Here is a 14734-nt window from a genome sequence, read left to right as displayed (position 1 = left end):
ATGGAACCATATAACAAGAAGAGTTATGTTCTTAGGTATGTGTGTTGCAGTTGTCAATATAGTGTTCTGGGGCTGGGATATTCACGCATGCTGGGAGAATGGGATGTCAGAATTGAGACTGCCGCAGGGTTTTATGGAGACAATGCACATGTATGTGTTTATGTCCATATATGTGTGAAGGGAGGAGGAGAGCTCCATGTTAATTGCTTTTCAATTCTTTTTAAATCAAATGGGGTCAGTTCAGAAGGAGAAATACCTGTTCTGGCAGTGAACCCTATGAACATGACTTGAGCCCATTGCCAGGACTGACAGCCCTGGTCTGTCATTTCATCAGCAGCTACCAGGACTCTAAAAGCCAAATTCTGTTTCCAGCTCCTACTATGCAGCTATGCTACTTATAAAACTCACTTTCAGGTTCATCTGTGTAGTCTGACAGAAACTGAACTGAAGAAAGCATTGCACCTGGCAGGTTGGTTATCAGTTTGGGTGACTATGTATGAACCAGTAAAGAATTCAAATCACTTTCTCATAATAATAACTCAGATGGAGCAGAAGTGTCCAGATGTGTCTGTTTGTCACAGAGCAGTATTATGATGAAGAGTATTCAGACAAAAAAGATCCTACAATGGCTTGTCTCCACATTGCCATTGGGGAGAATTGCCAGACTCTAAACTAGGTGGTTGAGTTATGAACACAATTTTGTATCTGTGTAAGTAGACACGATGGGCAAAGTAAACAGCTGAAGGTACTAACCATTCTAACCTAAACCAGCCAGCCTTATTAACCAGCTTTTACCACATATGAATTTCAAAACCAACATGCTTTTACAGGAGGGCATTCTCACTGGTGTTCAGCATGCTTCATCTGCACTGAGCGGTGCATTTAGTGAATTTTCAGGGTTTTCCCAAGTGCTGTTGAGTTAGATATGACACATGTATTTGGTACATACTAGAATTCTGAAGAATAAAAGTCAGGTCAGAAGAATATACTCTTTTACATATAACTTGCTGCCTTTTTTTTTTTTCAGTTTTTACACTCCTGGTCTTGCACAAGTCCTGCTTAAAACTGTTTACTGCCATGGGAATAGACATTGATGCCATAATGAAAAATGGCACAAGATCAATAGCAATACTATTGCTATTGTATTGTAAATGTACTGTAAATTTATACTGATAAACATTTGTATGTGTTGCTAAATAATCTCTTGCCTAGCAGTTTATTAAGTCATAGCATAGCCTTATCATATAGGGTAATATATCATGTGTCTAAGGTAAGCCACTTAGGCTGAATTTTTAGTAAGTAAAGAGATTTTGTAGCTTTGCTTACAGCAATTGGAGCATTTAATTTTGATTCAGCATCTTCTGAAAATCACAGACTAAGTCCCATTCCTGTCACCTATCAAACTCAGATGGCTACCTGAAGTCATATGGGGTCCTAATTTGCAGGACCAAGGCCTTTATCATCACTACCTATCTTAAAAGGGTGCCTATCTTAAAACCAGGCCTTTTTATACCTGAAGAGACTACAAGTGTCACGATCAATTTGGGCAGGTTTTAAAGCAAACTTGACTTCACAGGTTGAGCATCTTTTCTGAATGGCAAATTAATGATTATTCCAAACTCATTTATCTCTTAGCTGTTTTGTTGCTATGTTGAACAAGCCTTTATTGTGACCCCCAACACTGAAAAGATGTATTCCTTTAAACACAAGCCTTGTAAATTCATCAAGTTATGTTATAAATTGTAAGTAAAAATCAAGGTTTTTGTGATTGTGTTAAAGGAGATAGACTAAATATGAATTAACTGAATATACTGTAGGGTACTAACTGGAGGAAAAATGGCATTATGCTGATTAAAATATGCTAACCATTCAAAATGCTCTTGGAGATTTACAAATACTTTATAATGGATACAGATGCTTCAGTAATTAGTTACTGCTGTGCTTCTGAATATCACTAATACATGATACATGACAAAAATCAAGATGATTCACTCAAGACTAAAAATTGAGAAACTTTTCACCCCGCTTCCAGCTAATATGTGTCAAGTCAATTACACTTTCTCCCCACAAGTGTTTTAAAGGTTTGGGATTTTTTTTCTTCTCATCTTGTTCTCTGACCAAGCAGTTACACGAAAAATGAATGAGAGGATTAGCAGCCAGGAGATGAAACTGACTTTTCTACAGAAGAAGGTTGACAGCATTGCTGCTGCAATGAATGATGTGAGCAAAATGCTTTCTTCTCTGGAAGGCAAAATCAATGAAGATAAGGGCAGAGACTTGCAGTCTTTTCTGAAAGGTAAGAAAAATAAATTAATGTAATCATTCATGAAGTTAAAGGTGCCAGAAAAAAAAAATGCTAAAAACATTCGTAAAATATCCTGTTCTATTACTCAACATTTATAGGAAGAATTCTCTTAGTTTCATACCATGGTGGAGGGATTTGTTTATTTTGACATTTGTTATGGTGTCTTTTATAGTAACAAAGTATTTACATTCTTGGGCACTGCATCATCTCCGTAATAACTTAAGCCACAATCGAGACATTTTCATTTACTTAGAGCTTCTGCAAATATTCTTATCTTTGTTTTTTGTTTATATGGCAGCTGCTAAAGGACGTACTATTTGCTTTGCTATCAACTCTAAGTAATATTCTTTAATACATAATTCACATATGCAGGGGAAATGCAGAAGGAATTCTGTGGTTGTTGTATCTATATCATTATAAGCATCCAGCTGAATAATTTGCCTCTGATCATATTAAGCTACCTTTGATAAACATCTGTACTCTTCTGTGGTAGATGAGAGACATGGACAGGGATCAGGAGGTTGGGCAAACTCTTACTATTAGAATTGTGCATCCATTCTTTGTGAATCCTGCAGCTGTTTGTTTCCCAACTACAAATGGTGCTTAACAATCAGATTGAGACTGATGCTTTTATTTCTTTAATATACAATATTTTTCTTATGTTTCAGAATTTTTCCCCAAACTGTAGGGAACTGGAGCTTCTTACATTGAGATAAAAATAAATCACACATTAAGTGCTTTTGTGTATCCCTCAAATTTACCAAGTGTGGTCCTATTTCTTCTATGTTCAGTCCTCTGTCTTCTGAGTTGCTTGTGCCACATGCTAGATGGCCCTCTTGTACCCTGGATCAAGTTGATCCCATCTCTCACGTAGGTGACCTGCTTTCACCTCTCTCCATATTGCTAGATGGCATTCTTGACCCTTGGTCATACACTTAATTTGTCTTTGAATATTTCACATTTCCCTTCTGCTTTCTCTTCATTCTTTTTTATATTCCACTCATTCTGGCTGTCATTTCCATTCTATTCCGAGAGCATTCTTTTGGTGTATCCTGTACTTCTGCTTCTTCATTCCCTTTCTATTTTAAAGGGTCCAAGTTCTGATTAAAACATGCAGTAGAAAAGACCCTGTTATTTCACACTTCTCTGCAAATGTGTTTCAAGCTTTTATTGGTTTTATTTGCAATGATATATATTATACCTACTTAGATGAAATCTCCAGCTGCTGGCCCTTTTTTGATTTATTGTTCTCCATCTATCTCCTATTCAAATTACTAATGAAAATACTGCTATTAAATACTTTCCTTGACTCAAATTGTGAGTCCTCCAATAGCGGTTATTCTTGGCTTGTATACAGGTAGACAGCAGGAATGAGGTGAGCAGGAGAGGGAGAGCAAGGTTAGAGTTTCTTTTGGCCTGTATTTGTAATGTCAAAGGGCAACTGCGGTTTCTGTCCAGGGAATATCAGTCAGCCATACTCCAAGTTGGCAAAGAGCATCCTATAGTAGCAGGAGCTGGAAGAAGTTTTCATGGTGTCCTCTAACCCGGTACAGATGTGCAGTATAGGAACATCAGACTTGCTAAAGATTACTCTTAGGAGCTCACCTGAAGGAGAACACATCTTTCCCCACTACCACTGCCATCCTGAAGCAGCATGTTTTTGAAGCACAGTTAAGTCTGTAGTTGCTTCATACTATTCAGGCTTCTTCCTACCTCCCCTACTATTCAGGCTTCTTCCTACCTCCCCTGCTTTTCCATTTTTTTACCGTGGTCCTTTACTCATATCCATTAATCAGTTTTCTTCTTACCACAGAAATTCTTTTGGCTGCCCAGCTTTGTATCAGGGTTTGTTAGGAGTGAGGTCTGGTTTTATGAACAAAAAAATCAATACCTTTTACAAAGTTGTTATTTCTTGGTTTCTTCTGTAAATAGACTTTGGTCCCACAAACCTGTCATCTGTTTATACGGGGCCACACTCAATGAATTAACTGATATGATCCCCTAATTAGATTAGTGAAACCTGCATTTTTAAAAATGGTCTTCAGTACTCAGGAGACTGTTCCTACTTTTTACTTAGAGAAAATAGTTTGATGTTTCCTTTTAATTTAGTAAACTCTGCTTACTTCTCGCTAGTCCTTCTTCCTCCTTTCACTCCACATCAAGCCCTTTTATAGACTTCTTTCCTCTTCATTATTAAAATATACACTCCTTTGAAAATGAACTCAACAATGGAGTGTTAATCACTTCCAAGTCAAAAATGTCATTTACGGCTGGATATATGACCTTAACTCAGTCTCCTGTGTACATACATTTATTTTGCACATTATTCTTCAAATAATTGAATCTACAAAGGGAGTATATGTTGACACAGAGTAATTACACACTTTGGATTTCAGCCAGAGAGTTGAAATTAAAATTTATAATCTCATAAAAAGTGCAAGAGATCTGTAATGTTCGTAGGTAATTTGGACCTTTCTATTTTGAAATGAGCAGCAGAGAAATTGAGTTACATTCACAAATTCTCAGCTCAAGCTTAAGAATATACCCAATTGTCACCTACAGCACAAGTTTGGATCAGGTCTTTCTGTGGAAGGGCATGCTCCCACAGCCCCTAGTGAACTTTGGAATACCACTTGCTTACCACATACCCAGATGTCCTAGCCAGCAAGTAAGGGAGAGAAACTCAAATATGTCTGTTTTATCAAGTTCCACTCTGTTGATAACAAAACCACCTGAAAAACAGAGCTGAGCTATGTTCCAAATGTGAATCTACTAAATAGAGTAGGAATGTGAGAGAGCAAGAATGGCAGTTTCTTGACTGTCACAGGAAGAAAACATCAGTATAGATCCTGTGAAAGACCTCTTGCAGAAGGTTGGTCTGTTACCAGATGTGTTGCTGAGATGGAGAAATATAATTAATTCCTCACAGAAGGTGTGGAGTAACCTTGTTTCTTTCCAAAGCCATTAAACTTTTCTTCACAGCTGATAGTGTCTTTTGAAGCACAGAACATTTTTCAGCGTCATAAAGCAACCTGCCCAAGTCATCAGTTACAATGGTTTCTCTACATGTCAGTTATTTTACTCTGCATTCATATCTTGGTTCTTCCTCTCAGCTGCCAGGACATCCTTATTCTCAGGTATCTTTTCTTACTGTTTTTTCTTCACTGAAGTTCACTGATAAAACTCTTTGTGCAAATTGTGCATGTTCATGGGTATACATCTGTCCAGGTATTCGCTTGCTGTTGAGGTCATAAAAACTGAAATAAAGGCAATCTCATTATTATCTCTTCATTATTTTGTTTCTGCTTTGTGCAAAAATTGCTGTGACATCTGTGACCACAGGTGGCAGTAGCTGAGTTTATCGCATAGGAAACTTCATGCTATATTTCTGAAGTGGCTCCTTTCTAGGCTAGCAAACTTACTGCACCTGCCTGTTAAATCCTGCCTTGAAAAAAACCCCACCACCATCTCAAAAAGTGACAGATTTATCCCCCAAGGATCATGGCTGTTTACTGTCCATTTTACCAGAAATAATGAAGACTGAGGCCCATAATTCATGAAAAGGAATTATAATCAACTACTTTATCTGTTTCCAGCTGGAAACACACAATTCAAGTGGATCTCCTGAATAGAAGTAGTACTGGGCTTCTCTCTAGCTTGCTGAACAAAACCAGTTTTATTTGGAAACCTTTTGCACCCTTGGAGCCCAAAGTTGTGCTGGGTTTCATGGGTCTGATTTCCTGCCATTTTGCAGCTCTTCCTGAGAATGTATTTTAAACTAAGGTTTCAGAACATGCATTGGTGTTTTAGAGATGAAACAATAAAATCCAGGGTATGGACATAATTGAGAGGAAAATAGAGGAGGGCAACAGAGAATTTCTGCCTTTACCAATACAGCTTTAATTGGAGAGCTGGTGGTCATGGAGGCATTGTAGAGGCTGAAGGGTTTAGCCATTATAACAAAAGCTGGCTGGAAGTGTTCATAGGGTTTAGAAAAAACATGAAAGAAATGTTTTAGCTGGACATAGGTGCTACCTTTGAAAAACAAATCAAAACCACACATCTAATTTCATACCAGAGCAGAACTACTGCTCTAATTAACTGAGAAGTGTGGCAACACTCTTAATGAACACTGTTTTATGACTGTGTTATCAAAATACATCTCCCATATAGCCTTAGATGGGTTGTTATTGACAGGAGCAGAATTCCCACAGGTTCACCTCTGCCCAGTGCTTTTCAGGATCAGTATTCCTAGGAGTTATTTAAAGAGTTAGTATGCAAGACTAGCTAAAGATGTGCACCTTCAAAATGTCTGCCTTTTGCAGCAGTTGTCTTGTTGCTAAGTTTAGATATTCAGTAAGGCTATTCTTTTTATTTGCTTCTTTCTGACTATAGCATGTTGTATGATCACTGAGCACATACACTAGTAAGGTAATCTCTTCTTTCACTTCTTGACCATAACGTTGATAAAACAAGTGTTTTTTTCCTTACTTTCCCAATGGAGAAAGGACATATCATTTTCTCATGAGCAAGCCACAAAAGCACACAGAACTCCCCATTTCAGTGTTCAGAAACAGCTTAACTAGGAAATACCACATGCAGAGTCTGAGTTTGCCCTTTCAAAATAATAGCAAAACTGCCATTGATTTTATAGAAAGAGGGATGAGTCTTTAAATACTGTTATCCATTCTCTGCATTTATCAGCTTTAAATTTTGCTCTATGGATCAGTAATTAGGGGCAGGGATGTTCGTGTATCTCTTCAGTAAAGCACTGTGCTTACTCACATTGTAGAAAAAAATTTAGATATTACTAGAAGAATTGGTTTGATTGTTTCCCTATTTCTCTTTTTTCTTGAAGGTCTCAAATCCAGAAGTATTAATGAATTAGTCAAAGACATTGTCAGAGAGCACTTTAAAGGAATTCAAGGTGAAATGCAAGAAAGCATGGCTCAGATTTTCAAGACAATATCTAGTTTGTCAGATGATCTTGAAAACACAAAGGGATTAGCCAAGCATCTGAATGAAACCCAGCAAAAATTTGTTCAGGAGAAAGAAAATGGGCCAACACAGCTTGATATTCAGGAGCTAAAGAGCCATATAGTGCAGATGAAAGAGGAAGTGACCCTCACTTGTCACAAACCTATAAAAGCTTTACAGGAAAAGCAGAAAACCTTGGAGAATAACTTGGAGCATCAACAGTCAAGAAGTGTCATTTATTATGAATCTTTAAATAGGACTCTTACTGAAATGAAAGATGCTCATGAACAACTGTTATCATTTGAAGAGTCTTCAAGCCAAAACATCCCTTCAGATAAAGTAATGGAGTACAATGTTACAGAGTACATGTTCACATTGCATGAGAAAGTAAAGAAACAAGGAATGATGGTGCTGCAGATCTATAATGACTTAAGAGTCCAAGATAGCAAGATCAGCAATCTCAGTGTTGCACTGGAAAATCAGAAAGACTCTGTTCTGGGGGTCTGTGATGACATGTTGTCAGAGAGCAGGAGGGATTTCCAAATGCAGCTGACAGCAGCTCAAGAGAATGTGCTTATCCTAAACAAAAGTCTCTCTGACCTGGTCCTTCCATTGAACAATAAGATGGACAAAATGAATGAGCAAATTAATGATTTGTGTTATGATATGGAGATTCTCCAACCCTTGATTGAGCAAGGGGTACCTTTTAGTCTGACTTCAGAGTATGAACAACAAATTCAAGCTGAAGAAATCAAGAAGAAGCTTGAAAACCTCACTACTGTTGTTAACAGAATGAGTTCTGCAATTACAGAGCTTTCCAAAACTCAGGAAGGACTTAAAAATGAATCTCAGGCTTATCAGGAACTGTTTGAGAGTCGTATTATTGAATGCTCCATGGATATAGAAGATGGATTAAACAAGACCATGATAGTGATAAACAGTGCTATTGATTCTATTCAAGATAACTATGTGCTGAAAGATACGCTACATGCTCTAAGAAATGAGACTGAAGTCTGCTGTGGCAGAGCTGAGAAACTGGACAGCCTCCTGGCTTTCATTCCGCAGTTTCAACAGTTGAATGAATCCCTCTGGATGCTGCTTGTTGGCAAGAAGTATGAATTTTCTTTACAAGTAACACCATCACTTTCTGATCTTCCATATGAGGAGTCTGACAAAGTTATCCTCCACAATTTCAGAAGACTTTTCTATATTTTAAATAATACATCATCAAAAGTGGACAATCAACAACAAGATATCAGCCGCCTGGAAGAAAAGCTACTTGATTCTGTGGAGGAATCAAAGGACCATGAGGTTCGCCTTCTGAATGTGGAGTCAAAAATTTCCAAGTTTTTGTCGAACAACTGTGTCTCACTGAAAAAACCCAAAGCAGCCTCGACAGAGAAGGAGCAAGTGGTCTCACTTCAGTTCCAGACACTGAATTCCAGGATCAAGGCCCTGGAAGCCAAGTCAATCCGGTTCTCAAACATCATTCCACTTCTGAACAAGACTGCTCACGAGGCCTGGGGGCTCTGTCATGATACCAACAGCAGCATCCAGAAAGTAAATGCAAGTATACCTGTGCTAATTAAACTTGCTCAGCCAGATATCCCCCTCCTGCACAGAGGCCTCAAAGAGCTCATTGAATCTGTGCTTGAAATAAGAGCGGTAACTATCTTGGCAAATTTAACCCAGCATGTTGACATATCAGTTGCAAATGCCATGAACAACATCACCAAACTTCAGAAGCAGGTGAAACCAGTTATGAAGAAACCAGTCCCAGTGAAAAAAGGAGCAGCAAATGTCACCATGAGCCTGGCAAGCCGAAGTCAGAGAAACACGGATAATACTATAGACCCAGGTAATGCATTTTACTCTGCTAAAAATTAGTCTTTGTAATAAAGGCCTATGTAACTGTTGTGATGAACTGAAGTGGCAGAACTTGGCTGAAGGTGAATAAAAAGTACAAAAGAGAGTTTCAGAAAACTTGAGGTTACTCTAATCTCTTGCTTGTAAAAGATGATGCGCTAAGACATCTAGAAGCTCCATTTAATTTTCCTCAATAAATTCACATCTGATCAGTTTAAGATATATGTGCATGCACACACACTCAGCTGAGTACCTGATGTTTCAAAAATAACTGTCAATTTAGACAAAGTCTAAACTACAAGAATTTTGTGCCTGCATCTCAATTAGCAGTTTCAGTAATAAAACATGTAAGATGGGAGAGTAATCTGGAGTTGTATCAGTACTTTGCAGTCTCAGTGGGGATGAATAGTATAAAAAACCTGAGGCAAGTGAATACACCAAATCACTGAAATGAGGCTTTTGCTGACTCCTTCAGTAATCCATTGAGATTACTGGTGCAGTTACAACAGTGTGTTCTTGCAGAATCAGGAGCCCAGACAATAAAGTAGGTTTGACTCGAGTCCATCCAGAGAACATCTCAGCTGAGCAGAAGCTGCCATTCTTAAAAAAGGCATTTTGAGTGATGTTTTCTTCTGAACTTCAGTTCAAACATCATCATATGAAATGAATTCATGTGGTTGAACACACAGAAATAGAAATACAGTTATCAATTTTGGAATCAGATGCGTGAAAACCAGTAACATAAGCTAATATTTTATGGAAATATAATTTCTGGCAAAATACAGAAAGTGATGAGTGATTAAGTTTCTGGAAATCCTCAGAGGACTCTAATTCACATTAGAATAAGTGAGACAGATCCTAAATGGTAGAGAGATGTCCAGATACTTTTGAAGACCTGGATCTAACTATTTTCTGTAAAGCATTCTTTAACTTACAAACATTTCTGAAACTATATTTGCACCATATTATAAGCAGATGTAGGGGTATTAAGAACTACCACTGTTGTTCATGTGATAAGACCATGGCCAATCTCCTTTTCCCTCTTCACGCCTCTTCTCCTCCTTTCCCTCTCTTATCTCCTCCTGTCTTAGGTACAGGCACTTTTCAGTGACCAATGGAAAGGATCCTTTTTGAAGTCCCAGTCCCATGAGTAGCTTGACTTCTGCTGAAAACCATCCCTACTGAAGGATTTCAGTTCTTGGTTCTCGTTTCAGTTAACAGAGGACACACAGCTATTCCAACAGGCAGTCACACACCAAGATTTCCCAAATTCTTATTACAAATTAATTTTAATATTTTGATATTAGAAATAGCAATTCTTTCTCAGTCATTTCTGTTTTCTGACTGTGTGTGCCCCTGCACAGGATGGAAATTCAAAACCCTTGATCGTAATTAAAATTAAGGGGAAATGAGATACGATGCCTTTAATCTTTCCCGAGTCTTCTACTTTATTGGAAAACGTCGCTTGTTCTACCTGCCTGGAGCACAGGAAGCTGCCACCTGCTCTGTTCTTTTACTCCATATTATTGAATTAATATATTTCCTATTTATTATTTATCTCATGCTGAATTTTAATAAATACCCACTTGATAACACTGGAAGTATGCTTACTCTTACAGAAAGTGCAGATCTTTGCAGATGTTGAAAAGCCCTATTTTTAAGCAACATTTCTACATAGGAATGTTTATGCAGACTTTTTCATCAGTAATGAACTTTTGCACTCAGTGATATTTCTCACCTAGCAAATTCATACGTCACATTACTGTAAGTTAAAGAAGTAAGAAAGATCATTATTCTAATTAACAAATATCTATCTTCAGCCTGGGTATATTTTACTTCTTTAGGAAAGCTTTTTCTCTCAAGTTCCAGGAGATCATCCAGAGATATGTGCTGATTCTACTCAAGTTTCTAGAAAAAAACCGTAAGGCATAACTGGCTAATTATAAAGTGTGTTTGATCTTAGATTGTCTTTTTCAATTAAATAAATTAGAATAAAATTCTAGAAAAAGGTGAATGAAAATTCTGATTGATTCCAGTATGTTCAATATTTGATTCTGCTGTAACAGATTGGGATCTGCTTTGGCTTTCCTGTGTTCAGGATTTGGCCCTGAAGTAATACTTAGTAGTTATTTGAAGGGGAAAGAATGCAAGTTTGCATTCCATATGCAGGGACATACAGGTTTGGAGACTTCCCATATTGTGGAATGGGTAAGAAAAAAAAAAGGTTTATGTCAGCTGAAGGCTACAATATGTGTGTGAGGGACAGAAAATCTAACAAACACTTTTCTTGATACTGAACTGTATTGGCAACCTGGGGTAATTAAAAAATTATGTCTTAAGACAGATTCAAGCATCTGAAAAAGGGGAGGTGACAGCTTTAAAGAAACTATATGAGGTAAAATTTTTATTAGTCTTGGTTATGGATTATGTCTGTTCTTACCTTCCAATGAACTGTTCCGCTGCAGAAATGCGTGATGCAGCATGAGGGCAGCTTTGCTCAGTTCCATTTTCACATTGCCATTTAGTGCTGTGTCTGTTCTCAAGAGAATCAAGAAGCTGCCATGCAAAGTGAATGCAGTCTCTTGTTGCCTGTCTTGTACTAGTTGTGGTTTGGCTTTATTCAGATTTGCCATCAACATGAATAACTAACGGTGCAGCTGTGTTATATTTATGTATGTAGTATGTAATAACATGTTATGTTCATGAAGCTCCACCTGGGGATGGCTGAGGAACTGCCTAAGAGTGTATAGGACAGGATTAACGGATGTACGGGGAAAGGTGACACTGTAGTGGGGGTCTGTTACAGGCTGCCTGACCAGGAAGACAGAGTAGATGAGACGCTGTAGAGACAGATAGGAGCAGCCTCACACTCACAAGCCCTGGTCTTCATGGGGGACTTGAACCACATTGAGGGACAACATAACGGGGCATAAGTAATCTAGGAAGTTCCTAGAAAGTGGTGGTGGTATGGCAAAAGAGCCAGAAAGAAGAGGGGCTATGCTTGTTCTCACCAACATGGAGGGGCTGGTTTTGACCATGAAATAGTGGAGTTTAAGATCCTTAGGGCAGTGAGAAGGGTGTGTAGCAAGCTTCAGGAGAGGGGACTTTGGCCTTTTCAGGGATCTGCTTGGTACAGTACCATGGGATAAAGACCTGAAAGAAGAGCGACCCAAGAAAGCTGGTTAATATTCAAGGATCGCCTCCTCCAAGCTCAGTGTGACAGAGGAAGTAAGGCAAGAATGCCAGGAGGCCTTTATGGATGAATAAGGAGCTCCTGGACAAGCTCAAACACAAAATGGAAGCCTACAGTTGGTGGAAGCAAGGGCACGTAGCCTAGGAGAAATATGGAGAAACTGTCTGAGCAGCCAGAGTGCAGGTTAGAAAACCCAAAATCCTGATAGAATCTGTCCGGGGATATTAAGGGCAACAAGACAAGCTTCTGTAGGTATGTCAGGGATAAAAAGAAGGCTAGAGAAAATGCGGGCTCTCTCCAGAAGGAACCGGAAGACCTGATTACCTGGGACATAATTTTTTGCCTTGGTCTTCACTGGCAAATGCTCTAGCCACACTGAAAAGGCAAAGCTGGGGAATGAGAGAATGCAGAGCCACCTGTTGCAGGAGATGAGGTTTGAGGCTATCTAAGGAACCTGAGGGTGCCCATGAAGGTCCATGAGTCCTGATGAGATGTGTCTATAGGATGAGAGGTCCTGTGGGAACCGGCAAATGACGTGGCTCAGCCACTATCCACGTGGTGGTTTTTTGCACTGTAAACACCCTGCACAGCACTTATGACTGAATTCCCTCTCAGGGCCCCAAATGTACCGATAGCCTTACTTGCCCTGGGCATACTGACCTAGCCCTGAGACTGCACACCCTGCCTATGGGCCTGGGATCAGCTCAAGCCAGTCTCCCAGGCCTTTTCATTCTTGCTGGGCTGTGACTAACCCTGGTTACCACAATCGAACTGCTATGTTTTGCTTGTCACCACTCCAGGTGAGGCACCAGCCCTACTGTCATCCTCAGTTCCCAGGTGCCAGGCGCAGTGGGGCTGCCTCTCTCCCACTGCTCCCTGGCACTCCTTGCATGTAGGCTACTGGGGAAGCACATTGCTTTTGTCACTGTCCGACTTGAGAGCGCAAAGCCAGAGGTGATTAATAATTGTAGGCTGACAACCAGTCTGACTCTGAGCCTGTGGTTAGTAGGCTTCCAGTCTCCTCTCACCTCCCAGGGCTTCCTGAAAGATGGTTACAAACAACTAAATATTGAAAAATGTTGGCAAGTTACTCCTTGTTCAGACATTTCCAAATTGAACCACTGGAATCACTTCTTTCCATAAAGAGATCATTAGATTTCTGAATATTTGATTTACTTCTAAACAACAACCCTGTAGATACTGACATAGCTTCTTTATTTGGTTGAAGATCTATTTGTACAGCAGTGTATTTCCCAAAAGAGCTTCTGGCTTCTTGCCCTCTCAAGGAGTAGCAAAACTCAGCATTAACTGGCTCTGCTCACTCCTGCCATACTGAGAGTAAATAGCAACTGCATTCAGTTTATTCTGTGCTATTAATAGCTGCTATTTAAGCCTTTAATTTAATTTATAGTCTCTCTCTTTTGCTCATCTACAATACTAAATTGTGATGATTAATTGAAAATTGGATATGCACTATAGTAGGAAATTCTTTCCTAATCTGAACCTCTTGGCGTCTTTACCCCAAGCAGAAAATAAGTACATAGTGTCTCAGGATGCCCTTCAGCAAGGAGAAGGAAAACACAAATACTAGGCAGAGGGGCAGCCATAGCCAGAAATGACAGCAAGAACATGCTATTGTAAGATTGCATGGAAGTTACACAGAGATTACCTTCTCAGTGGAGATCAAAGGCATTTGCCTCTTAACTCTGAAAACTCTTGTACAAACCCCCTTACAGCTTCTCCTAGTTTTAGCAAATGGAGCACGCTCCCCAGCTACTGTTAAGCAATGCTGCAGTGGAAGGGTTAATTTCTTGTAGGCAAAGCTATGTCTGAATTTGATTTAACTCCAAGATTAAGTTCAGCCAAACTTATCCCTCAGCAGACTGTTAAAACACTAGTCTCAATCTCATTATCGTTTCCTTTTTGTGATCTTTTTCCTGTTTCTTAGATTTACTTCTTGTTATGATAAGCCTAGGGCAATCAGCCAACAGTCTGCCCTGTTCTTACACAAAGCTTCCGTATTTTGGGAATATGATACAGTCAGCAAAATCAGCTGTTTTCCTGCCATTTCTGCTTTCCTTTCACACTTGGTAAACATGTGGATGCTTGGTAAATATCACAGAAATGTTGTGGATGCTTGGTAAATATGAGTGAAAAAAATAAGGTCAATTAAGTGTGCAGTGAAACTATTATCTGAGAAGAAAAACATTATTTCCTCATGTCCAGTTGCCTCTACTGTGACCCCAGTCATCACAGTCCTAAATTGCTTTATTTCAGGCATTATGGGATGGATATTATTATCTGTGGAAAGAATTACTGGGTTTCTTTAAGTCCATATGCTCCATCAGTGCAAATTTAAGTGTCACTGTACAACATGCTTTAGGATTCTGCTT

General features: G+C 39.0%; 1 protein-coding gene across 3 annotated transcripts in view; it reads left to right on the top strand.

The window, feature by feature from the left end:
* Positions 1–14734, top strand: part of MMRN1 (multimerin 1) — a 46021-nt gene that overhangs the window by 26520 nt on the left and 4767 nt on the right. For 2 of the 3 annotated variants that reach the window (XM_065692032.1, XM_065692021.1), the window contains 2 exons: positions 2126–2296; positions 7164–9140. In XM_065692032.1, the coding sequence (XP_065548104.1) occupies positions 2126–2296; positions 7164–9140 (2148 nt within the window). Of the gene's footprint in view, positions 1–2122; positions 2297–7163; positions 9141–14734 lie in introns of all 3 variants that reach the window. The other variant, XM_065692015.1, reaches the window with a different exon arrangement.

Source organism: Lathamus discolor, chromosome 1 (genome assembly GCF_037157495.1).
Source record: "Lathamus discolor isolate bLatDis1 chromosome 1, bLatDis1.hap1, whole genome shotgun sequence".
Lineage (NCBI taxonomy): Eukaryota > Metazoa > Chordata > Aves > Psittaciformes > Psittacidae > Lathamus > Lathamus discolor.
Note: the sequence above shows the minus strand (reverse complement) of the source record. Positions and strands in the feature narration are given on the sequence as shown.